The following is a 21,195-nucleotide window of genomic DNA, read 5'->3' on the forward strand; positions in this document are numbered from 1 at the left end:
CCCTGCATGATGCATATAGGTTAGGCAGACCATCAAAGATTTTGGAGGAGAAGTGGCTAGATGATTTCACATGAAGGCCATTGCAAAAAGTTTATTTGTGGCTATCTTTTGTACTTGTAGTATATTATTATTACCTTGTTAAAGTGGTGGGATGTTTTTTTGGTAACCTTTAATTCAGATACCAAGCTTGTTTATTACAGCATCATCATTAAAAGGTATTGAAGCTTGTTAATACTTGCTCTGTTATGTATTAGTCGACATGTTAGACTTTAGGTACTACCGTACTACCCATACAAGCTAACTTACCTCATAAAACATGAAAATTATACGACTTGGTACGTTTTTTTTTTTTTATCAAGATAAATTATACTCGTACAAGTTAATTAAAAAAAAAAAAAAGACTATAATTTTCATGTTATATGAGGTCATATTAGATTCATCTCGATATATTACATTATTTTCAAATGTAAAATCATTACAAGGTTTACAACTTTTTTTCTTTATTGGTAGTTGGAGATGTTAAGTACGGAGTATATGAATTTATGCATCGGTAAACCTATCCAAAGAATCACGTTTATAAGTAACTGTGTGTGTTAGGGGTGAGCAAAACTACCCAAAAAACCGAAAACCCGAAAAACCGATCCGTAACCGTTCCGAAAATTAGGGTACCTGTAGACACCTAAAAATGTCTCCCCAAAACCAAACCCGATGATGAACAACCTTTCACTGCCACTATTGGTCGGGTTTAGTATTTAATCCCGAGAGTGCTTAAAAATCATATTCATATTTAATTAAATCCGTATTTTTGAATAACTCATGGATCAGTCTTGATGTTTGGTAAAAGCATAGTTTTAATTTTGGCCCAAACCTTTTTAATATATTTATTATTTTAGCCCGATTTTAATAAATCAGAAAAATGGCCCGAAATTATCAATCGGCACCTAAAAATGCTGATTAGAATTAGGGTTAAATTTAAATTTAAACGGAAAAGGACAAAAATGTCCCGTGTCACGGCAGGATTTCCCGCGCCACGGGGAACATTGCCGTCTGACGGCAGAGTGTCCCGTGTCACGGGAGATCTGATGTGACACGGGTACAGTGGTGTCCTTTCCGCGTAAACCCTAACGCGTTTTCTTTTCCCGTGTGTTAAAAATTATCCCGTGTCACATAAAAGTACACCGTGTCACGAGAATATCTCCCGTCTGACGGTATTATGTACCGTGTCACGGTACGCTTTGCCGTGTCACGGGATACAGTTTTAGGGTTTCTGTCATTTTAGGGTTCCGTGTGCTCCCTCAGCACATTTTCCCTATAAATAACCCCTCATTTCTGATGTACGGGGCATCAAATAATTCTCTCATTTTCCTCTCCTATGCTCTAGCCTAAACACTATCCTACCCTTCTCTTTCAAAATACCTCCCTTAAGCACTCCCAGGAGTCCGTACTTTACCCGAGGTTCTGTCCTTAAGCCACGGTGTGAAAGGTAGAACTGTTTGAGGGTTTGGCCCCAAATCAATTCTCATTTACTTTAATTTAGTTTCATTTTAATCGTTGTTTATTTATTTTCCTTGAAGTTACTAACGCGTTTATTCTTTTTATAGTAGCAAGCAAACAAAATCAAAGTAAGGAATCATGTTCCTTTTATTTCTATTATTTTTCTAACGGTTTTATTGTTGGAATTGTTGCTATATTGCTTCCAATATTAATGTTTATTCTGTTGATCACCATATTGCATGTTTAAGGGAATATGTAATTGAAAATCACGCCTAATAAGATAATTTGGACAACCGGTTTAGGTTCCTTTTTAATCTTGTTGTTTAATCAAGTGATCACCAATATTTTAGAATTATGTGTTGCATTAATATTCAACCAATTTAGCATAATAATAGTTTGGAGCGAATTGAATATTTTGTTTGCATGCCTTTGAGATCACAGGAATACTTTTCACTATAAGAATCGAGTAGAGGCCAATACGGGCGAATGTGACTCCATGACTCACTTCGTACCATCATCCCCGATCCTCCTTTCGTGGTTCCGAACCATATGGAGTTAGTAATCTCATGGATTATGAATGGGGTGTAACCTTCACGGGTCAATCGTTGTTGCCTATCGTTGTCCCTTAATCGTGGTTGCCTTTTATGATCCGTGAACGGTTTACAAGTTCCTTAAAAACTTGTTGGCGGCTCCCTGCTTTCCTTGTCCCTAATCGTGTCCCTAATCGTTATGTCAATTCCCACTTCCTATGAGTGCCAAGCATATTCACACCATGCTTACGTAGGCGCGCTTCGAACGACGCCTACAATTTGGCGACTCCACTGGGGAGGATTCTTGGTTATTTACTGATTTGAGTGATCGGTATTTAATCGAGATGAGTGGATGAGACTTGAAAGATTCTTGAAAAATATTCCTGTGATTAATTTGGCATTTTTGCATAAATATCGACGTTTTAACGTCGAATTTGGATCTGTCCCGTAGGAAAAATTGAATAACTCGATTGCGTACGAAGAAAAATAGGGCACCAGTCAGATTTTCTGACTGCCGTGTCACGGCACAGTCTGCCGTGTCATGGTACAATGTACCGTCTGACGGTGCACTGTACCGTGGCACGGGAAATTTTGCCGTGTCACGGCAGTTCTAAAATCAGTCCAGTGGTTTATTTTCTCTTCTCACAGTTGACTTCCTTCGATTTTTCTGAAAAAACGTATGTGTTCTACATACGTCTTAGCCCCGGGGGATTTAAGCTCTATCAACCCAAAAACGCTCATGGCAATAAGGGTTCATCCGAGTTATTAAATCCACCCAAACCATGGAGTCGAGTTCGATTTCATCACGAACTCGCGGAGCCGCCCGTTGGCATACACCCTCAAGGAGGCTGCCTTGCTAACGCGTCCAAACTCTTAACCATGGTACCCTTTTTGACACCCAAAGCTTGACCATAGTCGAACGTAGAACTTGACTTTAGGTTGAGAACTTGACCATAGGCTTGCATCATCGTGACTAAATGCTACGTGGTTTATTTGATACTAACCCACATGTGTTTGTTCATTTTGTTTTGGACTATTCTATGACCGAGGGTTTTTATTTCCACTTAGTAATTAGAACGGACTAAAAAAAAAAAAAAAAAAAAAAAAAAAAAAAAATTTTTGACCGTGTCACGGTACAGTACACCGTCTGACGGGGTACCGTACCGTGGCACGGGAATGTGTACCGTGTCACGGTACAGTACACCGTCTGACGGGGTACTGTACCGTGGCACGGGAATGTGTACCGTGTCACGGTGGGTTATTCCAAAAAAAAAAAAAAAAAAAAAAAAAAAAAAAAAATTGACCGTGTCACGGTACAGTACACCGTTTGACGGGGTAGCGTACCGTGGCACGGGAAGGTCCACCGTGACACGGTGGATTTCTCAAAAAAAAAAAAAAAAAAAAAAAAAAAAAAAAAAAATGACCGTGTCACGGTGCAGTACGCCGTCTGACGGGGTACCGTACCGTGGCACGGGAATGTCCACCGTGACACGGTGGATTTCTCAAAAAAAAAAAAAAAAAAAAAAAAAAAAAATGACCGTGTCACGGTACAGTACACCGTCTGACGGGGTACCGTACCGTGGCACGGGAATGTCCACCGTGACACGGTGGATTTCTCAAAAAAAAAAAAAAAGAGAAAGCGTCAGTCAAGTTTTCCGTGTCCTCGCATCAGTCATCTTGGTTACTATTCACATGTCTAGCCATACGATCATACCACGAGTCTTATAACATCACTTAGTCACTCACGAGTTTAGTATAGTCCACGCACTTTCTTTATGTTCCGACTTGAGTCGTGCACCATGTCGTTTATGATCGTATATTAGGTTCATGCACCCTTTTTCCGTCATAATAAAAAATGAGTGGAGTTTTCTCACCTGTTTTCAAATGTCTTTTTCCTTCCTTTCCTATCTTGAGCAATGAGTCAAACAATTAAGTGATTTTATTTCATGTCACAGCACTTGGTCAAGAAGCAGGGGTAGACTATTACGATTTGAGTCGCTACCTCAACAACCTAAGAGGCGTACGAGAAAACCACCACAAGCATCTCCACGAAACCCATCTCCCATTTACTTTCAACCAATGGCCACCAAAGAAGATATGGAAAACCTTAACCGTGCCGTTGACAGGTTGGCTTCTATGATGGAAGCACTCACTACCAGGGTTCACACGGTAGAACAGAACAATCAAAGCAATACCGCTGCAGCTGCGATAGACAAAATCAGGGAACAAATGAGTAAGATTTCTGAAGAGTTCACCTATGTGGAACAACCTGCCACTTCTCTAAACATAAGGGACAAACTTCCTGAGAAGTTTTCCACTGCTGACATTCCTAAGTTCAAGCCTACTGATAACCCTATGTTTCACTTGAAGGCCTTTTCTGCAACTATGGCTCTTAAGGGGTTAGATGTAACACTCTTCCCTACTGTGTTCCCTCTTTCCCTGGAGCATGCCTGTCAACAATGGTTCTACTCTTTAGAATCCAAACACGTTGCAACTTGGGAGGATGTTACTGAAAGTTTCATGAACCGGTACAGGTGTAACATCCAAACCAAAACTTCTGAACGTGAACTCTCCATTCTCAAACAAAAAGAGAATGAAGGCTTCACTACTTATCTAAGCAGGTGGAGGGAAACAGCTGCACTCTTGGTGGATCCTCCTAAAGAGAAAGAGATGGTTCGCCTGTTTATTGCAAATCTGACTCACAAGTATAAGCAACATCTCAAATTTCTTCCATTGAATACTTTTGAAGCTGTATATGACATTGGCATCAATATCGAGGATGAATTAATAAAGACTGCTGGTAGTAACAATAACAACACTTGGAAAAACAAGAAGAACGACCTTCCTTCTTCTTCGTCTTCTAAGCAGGAAAATACTACCAACAATATAAGCCAAGTTGATCTCAACGAAGTATTAGCTCTTGATGCTCCATTGCCCAAGAAAAGGAGAACCTACACTCCTTTAGGAATGACTTATGATGCGGCCTTTGATCGCCTTTACGGACAAGGCTTGATCACACCTATTGGGCCATTTCCAGAGCCCAAACCTGAAGAAAGGAGCGCCAAATGGAACCCCAATGCCCATTGCAAGTTCCATCAAGGAAGGGGTCACTCTACCGAACAATGCTGGAATTTAAAGGATGCTATTCAGGATCTTGTTGATGCCAACAAACTTCCAGTCCCTCCAGGTGGTAAAAAGTGACAAGCAGCAATGAAGACAAAGCGCGCGACGAGCTCCTTGTGCTAGATTTCATGTTTTTTTTCCTTTCCGCCCTTTTAAGTCTAGCATAGATTTCCCATCCTAAGTTTAGTGTTTAGATTCCCTTTTTCTATAATTTGATATTTTGTTATCTTATTCACCATTTCCATCAATAAAATGAGCATTATTTCTTTATATCTTGATCATAGCAATTCTCATTTTAAAAAAAAAAGAAAAATTGCCGAACTAAACACAAGGTACACCCATGATTTGAGGCACCTTTGCAACCCTTTCATTCCTTTAAAACATTTTCAAACACTCACTCCATTTCTTCGTCAACCACTTTGAGCCTCGTCTAACGATTGACCTTATTTATTCAACCCACATTCACTTAACCCAGGGATGGAAAGATGTGCAATTTGTGTAACAGTAAGAAAGCAAGTTCAAATAATAAAAAATAAAATAAATAAAATAAAATAAAATAAAAAAAACAATGTCTAAAGGCAAGTGTTCCAATGTCTTCGATATGAACACGTCTCAAATTGCGTCTCTCATCGAGTGCTTGGTACCGTGCCTGAGAAACATGAATGCTAAGTGAGTGATGAACCGCATGATCTGAGATTGCCTACATTGATTCAAAAGAATGAAAAAAAAAGGAAGAGAAAGAAAAGAATTTCAAAGCAAAAAATATGTGAAAAATAAAACTTGCAAATTCAAAGTTCTCAAATACACAATTTCACATCTCGGGGGGGTTTCTCTCGGGTCTTGAGTCTTTTATCCCTTTCTTCCTTAAACCATCAACTTAACCACATTACAACCCTTGAAAGACCTCTTTGAGGTGTACATACACTTGTGCAAGGTTCGGTTAGAGCTACGTTCGGCCTGATTCCTAACAGATACGTAGGCAACCTCGCATTGAGGTGCGGCCACATTCATATTCATATCTATGCATGATTGAGTCAAAGAATATCCAATGCTTATCCCTACCCATTTAGAGCTAGACCTGGGGGCTTGAACCCACATTACTTAGTTTACCCAGCCTAAAGAGAGTCATCATCTTTGACTCTTCTCACATCTATTTCTATCACCACAACCCCTGCAGCCAACCTTAGTATCACTTTCACACACTTCACTCACACATACATAGCCATATCATCCTTCCCTTAAAGACCCCTTTATCATGAAATCTTGTTTCAACATTTTGCATGTCATCATCTTTCAAGACAACATTGTATACTTGCTTAGCTTCCTGACCTGAGCAATATTCATTGTTTCATGCATCGCATAATATGCTGAGCAACATTTATATATCAGTGATTTTTAATCATACAAAGCATATCGTGCTTAGCTCCTTGACTTAAGCAACGTTCATTATGCAATAATTATATACGTGCTTAGCTTCTAGACCTAAGTGACGTTCAAGATCGTTTCTTACACCATATATGATGCTTAGCTCCATGACCTAAGTTAATTCATCTATCGTGTCACATGATGTAATTGTCCTTAGCCTCCTGGCCTAAGAACATGTATCATGCATACATTATCTTCAAGACGACTAGAAGAAAATCCATGCGATTCATCTCTCTTTGCTCAACGAGGAAGTTTTAAACTTCTTTTCCTTTTTCGTATTTTTCTTTTGGGGAAGTTCAAAAACTTTTTCAAAATTTTCTCATCGAGGGAAGTTCGAAAATAAAATCTTTTTCATGTCTTTCTTTTTCGGGAGAAAGTCGGTACCCTCCACTCATGACAAAAATTGACGGAAAATTTTTGCTTTTGCATCTTCGTTTGCTTGTGTCTGCACACACATATACACACACACACACTCACAAGTCATACACATGTCATGTCACATCAAGTCAAACTTGGTCAAGTCATTGGTCAAGTCAATTGGTTGAGTCAATCATAGTCTAGACGAGTCCCTTGGCAAATTTTATTTTGCAGGTCTCATCTACAACCCACGTCCGGGGACAAGCGGACCATCTACAGCCCACGTCCGGGGACAAGCGGACCATCTACAGCCCACGTCCGGGGACAAGCGGACCATCCACAACCCACGTCCGGGGACAAGCGGACCATCTACAGCCCACGTCCGGGGACAAGCGGACCATCTACAGCCCACGTCCGGGGACAAGCGGACCATCTACAGCCCACGTCCGGGGACAAGCGGACCATCTACAGCCCACGTCTGGGGACAAGCGGACCAACTACAGCCCACGTTCGGGGACAAGCGAACCAACTACAGCCCACGTTCGGGGACAAGCGAACCAACTACAGCCCACGTTCGGGGACAATCGAACCACCATCATTTCATGGCGCAAGGTTCTCGATACACAGAGACTTGCAATTTCATTCATCTCATCGACTTTCCTCAAGCATGGAAAGTACTCATTTATCGACTTTCCTCAAGCATGGAAAGTATTTATCTGTCGGTTTTCCTCAAGCATGGAAAACATTATCGGTGGGTTTCTTCAAGCATAGAAAACCGCCAAAATCATCTGTCGATTTTCCTCAAGCATGGAAAATGTTCTCCGGTAGATTTCTTCAAGCATAGAAAGCTACCAAATTCATCAGTCGACTTTCCTCAGGCATGGAAAGCATTTCAGCGAAACATAATCCGGTGGATTCCTTCAAGCATAGGAAGCTGCCAAACTCATTTGTCACCGATACACAGGTGTCAGATACGTATTCTATCCTTTTACTCTTTTATCTGTGGAACTAACATTTTTCTGCAGGTATCGGCGTATACAGAGTGATTTAGGATCGCAGAACGTCTTAAATCATTCTCCGTCCCTATCGACTACTTTGACTATCGTTTTCGAAACTGATGTTTCTACAAACTCAGTCAAAGTGGGGGCTTCTGTAGACACCTAAAAATGTCTCCCCAAAACCAAACCCGATGATGAACAACCTTTCACTGCCACTATTGGTCGGGTTTAGTATTTAATCCCGAGAGTGCTTAAAAATCATATTCATATTTAATTAAATCCGTATTTTTGAATAACTCATGGATCAGTCTTGATGTTTGGTAAAAGCATAGTTTTAATTTTGGCCCAAACCTTTTTAATATATTTATTATTTTAGCCCGATTTTAATAAATCAGAAAAATGGCCCGAAATTATCAATCGGCACCTAAAAATGCTGATTAGAATTAGGGTTAAATTTAAATTTAAACGGAAAAGGACAAAAATGTCCCGTGTCACGGCAGGATTTCCCGCGCCACGGGGAACATTGCCGTCTGACGGCAGAGTGTCCCGTGTCACGGGAGATCTGATGTGACACGGGTACAGTGGTGTCCTTTCCGCGTAAACCCTAACGCGTTTTCTTTTCCCGTGTGTTAAAAATTATCCCGTGTCACATAAAAGTACACCGTGTCACGAGAATATCTCCCGTCTGACGGTATTATGTACCGTGTCACGGTACGCTTTGCCGTGTCACGGGATACAGTTTTAGGGTTTCTGTCATTTTAGGGTTCCGTGTGCTCCCTCAGCACATTTTCCCTATAAATAACCCCTCATTTCTGATGTACGGGGCATCAAATAATTCTCTCATTTTCCTCTCCTATGCTCTAGCCTAAACACTATCCTACCCTTCTCTTTCAAAATACCTCCCTTAAGCACTCCCAGGAGTCCGTACTTTACCCGAGGTTCTGTCCTTAAGCCACGGTGTGAAAGGTAGAACTGTTTGAGGGTTTGGCCCCAAATCAATTCTCATTTACTTTAATTTAGTTTCATTTTAATCGTTGTTTATTTATTTTCCTTGAAGTTACTAACGCGTTTATTCTTTTTATAGTAGCAAGCAAACAAAATCAAAGTAAGGAATCATGTTCCTTTTATTTCTATTATTTTTCTAACGGTTTTATTGTTGGAATTGTTGCTATATTGCTTCCAATATTAATGTTTATTCTGTTGATCACCATATTGCATGTTTAAGGGAATATGTAATTGAAAATCACGCCTAATAAGATAATTTGGACAACCGGTTTAGGTTCCTTTTTAATCTTGTTGTTTAATCAAGTGATCACCAATATTTTAGAATTATGTGTTGCATTAATATTCAACCAATTTAGCATAATAATAGTTTGGAGCGAATTGAATATTTTGTTTGCATGCCTTTGAGATCACAGGAATACTTTTCACTATAAGAATCGAGTAGAGGCCAATACGGGCGAATGTGACTCCATGACTCACTTCGTACCATCATCCCCGATCCTCCTTTCGTGGTTCCGAACCATATGGAGTTAGTAATCTCATGGATTATGAATGGGGTGTAACCTTCACGGGTCAATCGTTGTTGCCTATCGTTGTCCCTTAATCGTGGTTGCCTTTTATGATCCGTGAACGGTTTACAAGTTCCTTAAAAACTTGTTGGCGGCTCCCTGCTTTCCTTGTCCCTAATCGTGTCCCTAATCGTTATGTCAATTCCCACTTCCTATGAGTGCCAAGCATATTCACACCATGCTTACGTAGGCGCGCTTCGAACGACGCCTACAGTACCCGATCCAATAACCATAACGGTTCGGGTACCCGTTCCGATAATTTGTTATCGGGTATGGTTATGGGTATTATTTTAAAATTAACGGTTACCCGATCCGATCCGATAAGCATTTTTTTTTGCTTGTTGTCCCTACTTAAATCTATTAATATAAATCTAAATTTTCACTTTACTTCATAATCACTTTATTATATCAATGATTAGTAATATTATTAATAATTTAGTCAAGATCATATGGTATTGTTGTTAATTAGTTGTAAATTATATCATAGTAACTACATAATTAAGTATATTTATCATTATTGGATATCTTATTGGGTACCCGATAACCGATCCGAAAATCCGGGTACCCGAAGTCCGGGTACCCGAACTTATCGGTTCCGGTTATGGGTATCACTTTTAGTGATTTTGGTTATCGGGTACCCGAACCGTTAGTACTAACGGTACGGGTACCCGTCCCATGCTCACCCTAATGTGTGTGTGTCTGTGTGATAGATACCCTAGGCTTCCATTTTGGCGGAACTCTAACAGGATCTTCCGTAAGAAGCTTCACAAAAACATATCAAAGTAGTGTGCAAGAGACGCTTCACTTCTTCTACTACAAGTATACTAGTACAACACTTTATTTCCAGAGCTTGAAATTGAACAACAATGGCAGTACTTCCTACTGAATTAATCATCGAAATTCTCTCAAAATTACCCGTCAAAACACTTCTTCGCTTTCTATGCGTTTGCAAATCTTGGAATTCCTTAATTAAATCCCCCAATTTCATCAATGTTCACCTCAATCAAACCTTACTTTCCAACTCTGATCGTCATCTCCTACTATTTTACCCGTCTCTTCGATCTGCTGAGCTCGATGATCTCCACTTTAATCAACTCTCTTTCTCTGAAATCCACCACCCTTTGCAACCCCACAACTTAAGCTTGTTTGGTTCCTGTAATGGCATTGTTTGCCTCTCCGACACTTCGAATAATGATGTTGTCCTGTTCAATCCCCTTACTAAGTCTCATCGTAAGCTGAAACTCCCATCTGTTAGCATTTCTGCAGACTACATTGTTAAGTTTGAGTGGTTTGGGTTTGGGTATGATAGTGGAAATGACGATTACAAGATACTTAGGATGGTTCAAAAGCATAAAAATGACAAGATTTTCAGCAACGAAGCGAAAGTGTATAGTTTGAACAACAATTCATGGAAATGTGTCCAAGGTATACCATATTATCTCTTCTATAAAGATTTCCATGGTGTGCTTGTTAATGAAGTTTTACATTTTGTAGTTACCAAGGAGTTGGATTTTCAATGTCAGTTGATTGTTTGTTTTAATCTTAGAACTGAAAGCTTCTCGTACATGGAGTGTACTGGTTATGAGAAGGAGTTGATGAGGACTGTGAGGCTTTTGTCGGAATTGGGTGGATGTTTGTGTGTGGTTGTTACGTATCATGTTCAGGATTCTTGTATAATGGAAGAGGCTGATTTTTGGGTGATGAATGAGTATGGAAATAAAGAGTCTTGGGTTAGGTTGTTTAGTATTAGCCTACCGGGAAGTATTGGGGCTTATCTACAGATTAAGCCTCTAGTTTACTCCAGAGATGGGCGAAGAGTTTTGTTGGAGATTGACAGTTTGAGACTTGTTTGGTATGATTTAAAATCAAACAAAGTTGACGGTTGTTGCAAAGCTCATGGACTGCCAGACGGAGCTTTGGAGATGACTAAGTTCTCGGGCAGCCTTGTTTCACTTGAAGTTGAAGATAAGCTCGGTCAGGAAAAGGGAACCTTGCCAAGGAAGAACAAAATTAAGTAAACATATTTCTAAAGCTATATTACTTGCATTTCCCTTTTGCCTTATCCAAATTTCTGTTATGCTAGTGTGTTGCTATGACTTTTGTTTGTGTTTGCTATGTAGGGTTTATTTCTTACCGCTTACTGATTGATGCATGAAATGAATGCATAATGCACTTTGCTAGGTGACAGTCATAGTACTATCACACTACGTGTTTGGCAAAGTTCTAATTCATGTTTATGTCATCTACTAGTATTTTAAATGCATTTCAATGAATTTTATCAGAGGACACAATTCACCGTTATAATTTCATGATTTCTGTTAGAAATTTGGACTGATGAAGCCACTAACCAACTTTTACCTCGTCTTACCCAAGTAGCTTTTCTATTTTCTTAATGAATGTTTGTTGATGTATGATGCTAGGTTAACTTTGGATTCTTACTATTTTTTTAAAAAAAAAAATTAATTGTTAAACTTCTAATTAATTTGTGCCTTCTCTCTTCGATCATTTGGTTTGATTTATTTTTTGAAACATATTCAAATTTAGTAATGTTGCATCAGGTAGTAAGCATTGCCATAATCTTGGAAATACAAATTTGTATGTAAAGACTGTTATAGACTCTTCTGAAGCACTTCCTTCTTTTTCCTCAGGAATGATTTGGATAATTATCTTTCTGTTGGGTTCAAGTTGAGGCTGTGACCTATGTGAAGAGGCTACTAATTGGACTTTGACACTTTGTTCTGAACTGTGTAATGTAAGCATGAAGTTGTCTTCCATTGATTGAATATTCTGTTCACGTGACCTTTTTTGCTGCATTCTCTTCGCTCATGTAATCATATATGTTATTGTTAATGAAACCCTTCACTTGAAAAGAATCATAGTGCATACGAAGTATATTGCTTGGACTATGCTGGCCAGCCTGCTGTTGGCAATCTTAATCCCATCTTTATTATGAAGATGCATTTAAATTAGACAAATAGTACGGTCTTAGGCCATTTCCACTTTCAAAGAAAAGAAAAAATAATAAAGAAAACAGAAAAGGAGCATGATATCAGGCCAGGACAACAAGTCTGATTTTCAGATGAGTTTGAAGAGTTGAAAAGGTTTCAGTACGTGTGTTAATCTACAGAAGAATAATTAGGCTTGCTTTTTAGATCTTGCTCAGAAGATATCTTCTAGCTCAATTGGTTTTTAATTTGGCTTTTAAGGATGAGACATTTCCATGTATCTGACCTATTTGTTACATATTTAAACATGACATATACTTTGAATTTTGATATTGATCATTGTTGAAGTCGAACTTTTATGCAATTGGGGCTTTACCATGAATTGACATAGCATATCTAAACTGAGAAGACCCCTTTTCATTTATTAAGCAAATCTTATTTTCATAAGGATCAATAAAAAAAATTCTGCAAGTTAGTTTGTGCTTCCTTGGTTGGGAGATGTCCACACTAGAGCTTAAGGCTGTCTTAACAGCAAGGATATGATAAACTTAGAATATAATAGCTGTACATCTTTTTTTTATTGTTTGAAAGAAAGACTTCTGGTATTTTTCCTCATAATATGTTCCTGGATGTCTTGCATGGCTCTTGCTGATTTTAAATTGCTTGTCTTTGTGCAGTGTTGGGATTTTAAATTTTGTAGAATTGTGCTCAATCAATCCTATAAAATCTGATACGTGATTGATCATTTAGGAATGGGGCTCAGATGTCGCAAAGTTGATTGGCAGTTTTGTGGTTTGCAACAAATTTCACCCAACCGAACATACTTATATATATATTAACTTGTTTAGCTAGAAAGACCTCAGGTGCTCAGGCCATTAACTTGTTTAGCTAGAAAGACCTCAGGTGCTCAGGCCACAAAAAAATTGGGATTTGCAGTGAATTCTGATGATTTGCACTGCCTGTTATGCCAATATTTTGAGTATGCATAAGATCTGGATTGGGAGGAACAAAGATTAATACTAAAATGAAAGGATGCACGCATTTGCTAACCATTTTTACAATGTTCTGAAGCTCTCTCTTTTGATAGAGTGGGGATGCAACTCGTTCAAGCTGAGGCTATGACCTATTAACAGTCACTAGAACTGCTCAGAATTGTATAATGTAAGTATGAAGCCTGTCTTGCATTGATTTGTTCTTCAATTTTGAGTGAGCTTTAGGTAACCTTTTTGATATGCATCAGTGTTTTAAATCTTTCCATTTTCATTTCGGATCCTTCAATGACGCCTATTTTAAGCTCCTTCATTGAGTGCTTTAGTTTTGATGACATGCCTCTGTTTTAATTTCATTTAGCAGTTCTTATGTGTGGTAACACTTGCAGTCTTACACATTAAGTCGCACTTTGCTAGCTGTTAGAAGTTTAGAACTCAAGACCACTCACTTTTCACCTTTTCTTACAGTAATCTTTCAATAGAGTTTTTAGTTGAAAGTATCAGGCATCTAGTTAATTAAGTACATAACATTACTGAGTAATAAGTTTAGGCCTCCTTTCTCCAACCTTTTTGCTTCTTTATGTTTATCAAACTGAAACAGATGCACGCATATTAGATTATTAGTATATACCAATTTCGAATGTACTGACAAGCATTAATATGATCTCGGAAGCTAAGGGCCTACAGTGGCTGAACCTATAAATCTGTATATCCCTACTTAAAAGATTATACGCTTCATTATTGATTAAGAAGTGATTACTATTTTAGGCTAAAGAAGGCAATTAAATTAACTTAATGCGGCACAAAGCAGCCAATTACAATACATACCACCCATCAAGGAGGGTCAAAAGACAGTGTCGCAGCACTCACATAGTTCAACAAAAGACTAAAAGTAGCATGATTAGCACTAGAATTTGTTCATCTCATATAGTTCAACAAAAGACTAAAAGTAGCATGATTAGCACTAGAATTTGTTCATTTCATTTGAATACAAAAGAAATTGGTCTTTTACTAAAGTAGCCTAAAAAGAAACAGCATCAGGCATCAGCTTCAGTTTTGTCTGACGGCAGAGTTGGATTGGAGGCCAACCAAGTAGGCACAGGCCAGAAAATCTTGGTAAACTTGGAAGGCAAATCAACACCAGTCATCACTCGGCCGTCTTTCAAAGTATGGAGTCCACAAAATCTGCCGAACATTTGCAACTCTGACTTATAGCTGTGACCAATATCATCACAATGCGCGTCACCAAAGCAGAAGTATCCATGCCCCTTGAATCCTTCTTGGGTGAAAAATATGCAATTCCCTCGACTCCAACCTATTTCTCGAGCTGATAGAGAGAAGCTTACATATTCGCTCACAAACAACACCCGGTCTCCCAAACTCCTCACCGTCTCCCAATAGTACTTATTCTCGCTATTTGATGAGCTCGAACAAGAACAACTCAAGGTAGATACCATAAACTCAAGCGGTTCTCCTACTTCACTCAAGTAGTCATGAATGACAAACTTCTTTTTTACCTTGTCATAGAAAGTAGCCTCCATAACACGGGCACTCACGTTAACAACTTTGTTAACTAGGCAAAGTTTCCCACATGATTCCACCAAATAGGAGTAAATCATAAACCCTTCACTTTCCACTTCCTCCAAATGTGGCCTTGCAATTGTTTTCACCTCGGATGTTCGAGGATCAATCGATATCAGCTTACCTTTGTAACCAATAGCATAAAATTCACCCTGATAAGCAATAACATCACTGAAACGACGGCTTTCGGAAGGAATGAAAACCCAATCCTCTGCTCCAGACATGAACAATGCCAAATTCCCATCCTCATACCGAGCCAGAAGTGAGTAATTTTCAGCAGTGGCACCTGATTTTGGAAGCATAACAATCTTAACAGCTCTAGGAGTGTCATCAGAAAACCTGTAACAGGACAAACTGTATGATCTTGCAACTTCAGAGATTCTACAATCTAAGAAGCTAACCTGAGCTTTGAAATCCGGCATGGGTAAAAATACATGAGCAGGAGAAATAGGATTCTGAAGTGTCCATTTATTAGGAGGGCCTGACATTTCATCGACTCGAGTAAGCCAGACATCAGTACTGCTACTATTGGTTTCAGTTTCTGCAGGTTTAGAAATGAGGTAAAAGACACTCTGGTGTATACATTCAATGTCATTGTCGATGCAATGGTCAGATCGTGGTGTGTTAATCTTATTATGTGTAGTGAGGATTACCTCAAGAGGAAAATGCAGAGAGGGGTTAGGAGGAAAAAGAGAGGCACGCCACAAGGTGCAGACACTGCGAAGCCTACGACGGTCAGTTTCGGTGTCGTTAAGGCATCGAAGGACTAGGGAGAGGATGTCTACAGGGAGACTACTCCAGTCTCGTACAATTTGTGGTTGATCAGCCATATTTGATGGGATAATTTGGATGGTTTGTAATTTGTAAAGGGTATATGGTTTACTTGTGTTAGAGAAAGTGGTGAATACAGTAAGTTTGTTGTGCTTTATAGTGCTGGTTTTGATAGACTTTTCTAGGGAAAGTTCAAGAAATGGGGAAGCGGCGCTTCATCAACATATTTGGAAGATGGAGGGGGTGTATCCGTGTATAGCCGTATAGGGAATTTATGAGTTTTAGGTTAATGGAATAATGGGTATGCACTCCTTTTTTTTTGTTTTTTTTTTTTGACGTTGGAATATGTAGAGATATCTTCTTCTTCTTTTTTTTTTTTTTTTTTTTTTTTTTTTTTTTTTTTTTTTTTTTTTTTTTTGGTTTGGAACAAAGAGATATCAGTATTGATTTTGATATCAATGCAAAGGGAAATGTGGAAAGTAATACATTACCCCCTCAGTTTCAGAAGGAAAATGCTATACATAGCCCTAAGGGCTACATATAAGCATTTATTTTACTCTTGAAAATTATTTAAATTTAGAAAATCATGACAAAAACACACTAATTACACCGATTTGCGCGTGTTTTTGTCATGAATTCCCAACTTTATACATTTTTCAAGAGTAAATTCAATGCTTATATATAGCCCTAAGGGCTATGTATAGCATTACCCGTTTCAGAATGATGTTCCTATTTTGTAAATCGATGCAAGTTTTTATCCATGTTTGACCGCAAACATCTTTAATCTCACACAACCAAAAATTATAAAAGTTATATATTAATAATCTACTTACCCAGACGAATCAAACCAGATCCCACATGACTATATTTGTTCTTATAGATTAAGAGAAATTTAGAAGATTCTCTGTTTTTTAAAAAAAATCTAAAATTCCAAACAAGAACATCATTGTGGAACGGATGGAGTACCTTTTTCTTTAAAAAAAAAAAAAATAAAAAAAAAAAAAGCAAAATAATACTCATAAAGAGTACTCGTATAATTTATTGGTAAAACAATTGGTGTCATTGTACTTAAATTTACTCATAACTGGCCTTCAGATTCAAGCAATGCACGAAATATTTATAGCTTTATTTTATAATATATTTTAATCAATCAATCAATAACTATAACTATATATACTAAAAGACACACCACCTGGTGTGTCTTTAGTTTTTTTTTTTTTTTTTTTTAAACAAAAAATATTTTAAAAGATTCTAAACTAAAATAGTATGATTATTTTCATTAATGTAGTAGTTACCTAAAATAAAAGTTTTATTATACTCCATATTTTTATACATACCATATTGACAACCATAAATACAAAAGATATTTTATAAATATATTTTATACATATTTTGTGACATATTGTACTACAAAAAAAATATCACTATTGTTAAGATTTGCCTAAATATCTATCTAATATGTATCATTAAATTAATACTAACTATTCCCTCAAAAAAAAAAAATAAAAAAAAATTAATACTACCTAAAAGACACTGAAGCAATGACACGTGTCAATTTTTGGTGTGTCCTTATTTTACTTAAGGAAGTTATTTATAAAATAAATTGATTTAATCAACCATATAAATGAGCAATAATATATACCTTTCTTATATTAATATGCAATTAACTCTGGAGAATAAGGAAACAAATAATCTTATTTAAGAAGATGTAGTTTTGGTGGAATATTTTATTTTATTTTATTTATTTATTTTTTTTTACGGTAAAGAATATTATCTTGATTAAATATACAATAAACATTTGTAAAATTTTCAATTCATATATTTTTTTTTCTAGAAATCACTACTACTATATAAATTGAGCAAAATTATAACTCAAATACATAAATCATTTAATGTAGAGAGTTAAAAAATTTAGTGTAGTTGAGCAAAAATGCCCGAAAACCCGATCCGTAACTGTTCCAAAAAATAGGGTACCCGATACGATAACCATCACGGTTTGGGTATCCATTTCGATAATTTGACTATCATCTTAAAATTCACGGTTACCCAATTCGATCCGATAAGCAATATATTGTTTCCATAATCACTTTTTTTTTTTTTTTTTTTTTTTTTTGGAAAACCATGTGGTATCATTGTTAATTAGTGTTAAATGATATCATAATAGTTACATTATCATTGTTGGATATCTTATTGGGTACCCCAATAATCAATCCAAAAATTCAGATACCCGAAGTTCGAATACTCGAACTTATCGGATACCCAAGGGGGAGGTGGGTATGGCTCATACTTAAAATTAAAAGAATAACTATCATTCCTACATAAAAATCAAACACATAAAATCATTATCAAGTTCCAACCCAATACCACCAGGTTTCATTCCTCATTCCAAACTCTTACCATTGTTTGAACCAAACGCCCCCTAAATGAGATCGGGTACCCGTTCCATACTTCTTTCCAAGTTCAAGAGTCCGCAATCCTAAAATCACTTTTCATCTCACGTCCTCGTAGCTTTCTTAAAAAAAAATAAAAAAATAAATAAAAAAATTAAAAAAATCATTATTAAAACCCTAACATTCTAAATTGAATTTAATTACTCGATCAACAATTGCGCCTTTAATCACAAAGTTTCGAAACTCAGAGCTTGAATTCAATCAACAATGGCGGCACTCCCTTCTGAGATACTCGCCGCAATTCTGTCAAGAATTCCAGCGAAATCTCTTCTCCGCTTCAAATGTGTCTGCAAATCCTGGAATTCCTTGATCAAATCCCCTAATTTCATCAAACTACACCTCAAACAAACCCTAATTTCTAATTCCCGATCGTCATCTCCTCGTTTCATCTGAATACTCATCATCTCTTCATTCCGCCGACCTCGACCTCGACCTCATCCATAACCGTATCTCTTACTCGGAGCTCCACCACCCTCTGAAACACCACAATGTTGTCAAATTGGTCGGCTCCTGCAACGGCGTCGTTTGTATCTCCGATGAATCCAAAAACGACGTCGTTTTATACAATCCTCTTACCAAATCACGTCGTGAAATCCCCGTCGATCAAATTTCAAACCCTAGTATTGATTTCATTGTGTTAGGGTTTGGATACGATAGCAAGAACGACGATTACAAGGTTTTGAGGGTGGTTGATGAGAGTGAAGTGACATTGTATAGTTCGAACAACAATTCATGGAAAACTGTTGGAAGTTTTCCATATTATCTCTGTTATAGAGGATTCAGTGGTTTGCTTGTTAATGAGGCTTTACATTTCATGGTAACCAAGAAATTGGAGTCGCAATTTAAGTTCATCGTCAGTTTTAATCTTCAGACTGAGAGTTTCTCGCTTATTGAATGCCCGAAAGATGATAATATGTTAAGGAGTGATTTGATGTTTTTCTTGGCTGAATTGGGTGGGTGTTTGTGTTTGGTGCTTAATATTCATAATGAAAATCTTGCTGATTTAACCCCTGATAAGATGTTTACTGTAAGACAGTTTGCGAATCGTGTCGATTTGTGGGTGATGAAAGAGCATGGGAAGAAAGAGTCTTGGATGAGATTGTTTAGTATTTCCAAACCGGAGAATCTTGGGGCTCTTATTGAGATTAAGCCTGTTGTTTATGCTAAAGATGGTCGGAAGATTTTGTTGGAGATAGACGGTGAGAGACTTGGATGGTATGATGTCAAGTCCAACAAATTTGATAGATGCACGGTTCGTGGGCGGCCAAATGAAGTTGTGGACACTGTGTGTTTCATTGGCAGCCTTGTTTCGTTTGGAGATAAGCTGCGTCTTGAAAGGGGAACCTCGCCAAAGAAGAACAAAAAGAAGTAAAAAATTTAAATTAATCTATTTTTTTGCATTTCCTTTTCGCCAAATCCAAATGTATGATCTCCTCTTTGTGCTATACTTGCTTTTACTTGGTTGCTATGCAGGGGAAGTTTCTTAGAGCTTGCTATAAGTGTCAAACCTGGTGCTGCTTAGTTACTGAGCTAGGTGACAGTCATAATGTCATAGTATGCATGTGGTTCATGTTTAGATCGATCATCAATTCTATGCGTCTTTAAATTGATAAGGTTACCCTTATTTACTATTGTTGTTTTTTATTTGTTGGTTGGAGTGAGGTTAGACTAAATTACAATAGTATCACATAAGTTAATCGTTACAAAATTGTTAAATTAGACTAAGGTGGTGATGTAGCACCATAATGTCGATGCCACACAGGACTAAAAGTAGAGAGTGAGATAAGGGTGGGGAATACACTACAACAAAATTCACCAAGCACTCAAGCAGCTGTTAGAAGTCTAGAAAGCAGAAGCTGCACCAACGTTTCTCACGTCTCACTCAAGTAATAATTTTCTCAGTGTTTGCTGAAGCTAGGATGTTTTGTTATCATAAAATAATATGATTAGAAAATTTTGATTCTCTACCTTGATCTGGATTTTTTTTCTTTCTTGATTAACATTCTAATGTTGTTATTTTGTAACTATTAAGTATTGTCATTTTCTTGGAAAAGGATGTTCTTTTAGCTAGGTGAAAGGCATAGGATTTGTTGGCCCTAATGATGTTTTTGTAGAATTGTAGCTGCTATTTGGGATACTAAGTATGAGAGCAAGATTGAAGGATCCTGAATTGCTTTTGAATGATGTTCTTTTCATCAAAGTGAGATTCTGATCAAAGATTTATGAGGCCTTTGTTATGCATCTTTGACATTAGAGTTTCAAAGTTCTCACTGCTACCGGACAAATTGTTTGCTTTATTACTCCTACTCTCAATTACATTTCCATACTCGTTCATCACATGTATCTATCACTTCAATCAGGTAGTCACTTAGATGTGATTTCTAGTGTATATAAATGCAGGAAAGCCTTCCATGTCTTAGATCCTTTTAATGATTAACACTCACCTAAAAAAAAGACGAATTTAGATGCCTCATTAGGGGTGAGTGCAGCTCTGACTAGTCCTCCTGAATTTCATGTCATCCTAATAGGACAAGTAGACTAGGAGAGGTGCAATATTTGGTTGATTTTAGCAAAACGAAAGTTAATACATTGCTATCCATGAGAACCTTTTGAGGGCTGAAGAAAGCTCGTTCAATCGAATTACCTGTGTGCTGTGTCATAGTTTGTTTAAGTTTATTTCAATTGTAATTGCTCTTCTGTGTTGTACTTTTACATGGATACATTTATAAGTTTTTAATGGCTGTGTGGTATCTGTGAGAACGTAGAGGCCATTGCCAATGTTGCTCTCATCTCATCTAAAAAGAGGCTTATATATGATGACAAGTGAATATTCTGTCAATCAAGCTGTATTCCTATGTTAATTTAATCTACATATTGACCTAATGACTTATGGAGCTCTTTATGAATCGGTTATGATGATCCTAGTATGTTGCCTGTTCTGAAATTGTGTTTCATCTATTT

The 21,195-nt window shown here is 37.5% G+C and overlaps 3 protein-coding genes across 3 annotated transcripts; 2 read left to right on the plus strand and 1 right to left on the minus strand.

Moving 5' to 3' along the window:
* The first annotated feature begins 10,364 nt into the window (after window positions 1-10,364).
* On the plus strand, window positions 10,365-11,516 carry LOC145620073 (F-box protein CPR1-like). Its single transcript, XM_081674724.1, has one exon. The coding sequence runs from the start codon at window positions 10,365-10,367 to the stop codon at window positions 11,514-11,516; it is 1,152 nt and encodes a 383-aa protein (XP_081530850.1).
* Window positions 11,517-14,469: 2,953 nt separating this feature from the next.
* On the minus strand, window positions 14,470-15,843 carry LOC145620074 (F-box protein SKIP23-like). The gene has a single exon (XM_081674725.1). It carries the CDS (start codon window positions 15,841-15,843, stop codon window positions 14,470-14,472), a length of 1,374 nt encoding a protein of 457 aa, XP_081530851.1.
* A 2,598-nt stretch (window positions 15,844-18,441) lies between these two features.
* LOC145620076 (F-box protein CPR1-like) lies at window positions 18,442-19,756 on the plus strand. Its single transcript, XM_081674726.1, has 3 exons — window positions 18,442-18,519; window positions 18,698-19,602; window positions 19,708-19,756. Exons 1-3 carry the CDS (start codon window positions 18,442-18,444, stop codon window positions 19,754-19,756), a joined length of 1,032 nt encoding a protein of 343 aa, XP_081530852.1.
* Window positions 19,757-21,195: the final 1,439 nt, after the last annotated feature.

Source organism: Chenopodium album, chromosome 27 (assembly GCF_948465745.1).
Source record: "Chenopodium album chromosome 27, dcCheAlbu1.1, whole genome shotgun sequence".
Lineage (NCBI taxonomy): Eukaryota > Viridiplantae > Streptophyta > Magnoliopsida > Caryophyllales > Amaranthaceae > Chenopodium > Chenopodium album.

Bases quoted from the DNA above. Each gene is read 5' to 3' on its own strand.
- LOC145620073 (XM_081674724.1), top strand. From the start codon at position 10,365: ATGGCAGTACTTCCTACTGAATTAATCATCGAAATTCTCTCAAAATTA.
- LOC145620076 (XM_081674726.1), top strand. From the start codon at position 18,442: ATGGCGGCACTCCCTTCTGAGATACTCGCCGCAATTCTGTCAAGAATT. The intron at 18,520-18,697 runs GTCTGCAAATCC...TCTTACTCGGAG, and splicing joins CTCTTCTCCGCTTCAAATGT to CTCCACCACCCTCTGAAACA. The intron at 19,603-19,707 runs GTAAAAAATTTA...GTTGCTATGCAG, and splicing joins CCAAAGAAGAACAAAAAGAA to GGGAAGTTTCTTAGAGCTTG.
- LOC145620074 (XM_081674725.1), bottom strand. From the start codon at position 15,843: ATGGCTGATCAACCACAAATTGTACGAGACTGGAGTAGTCTCCCTGTA.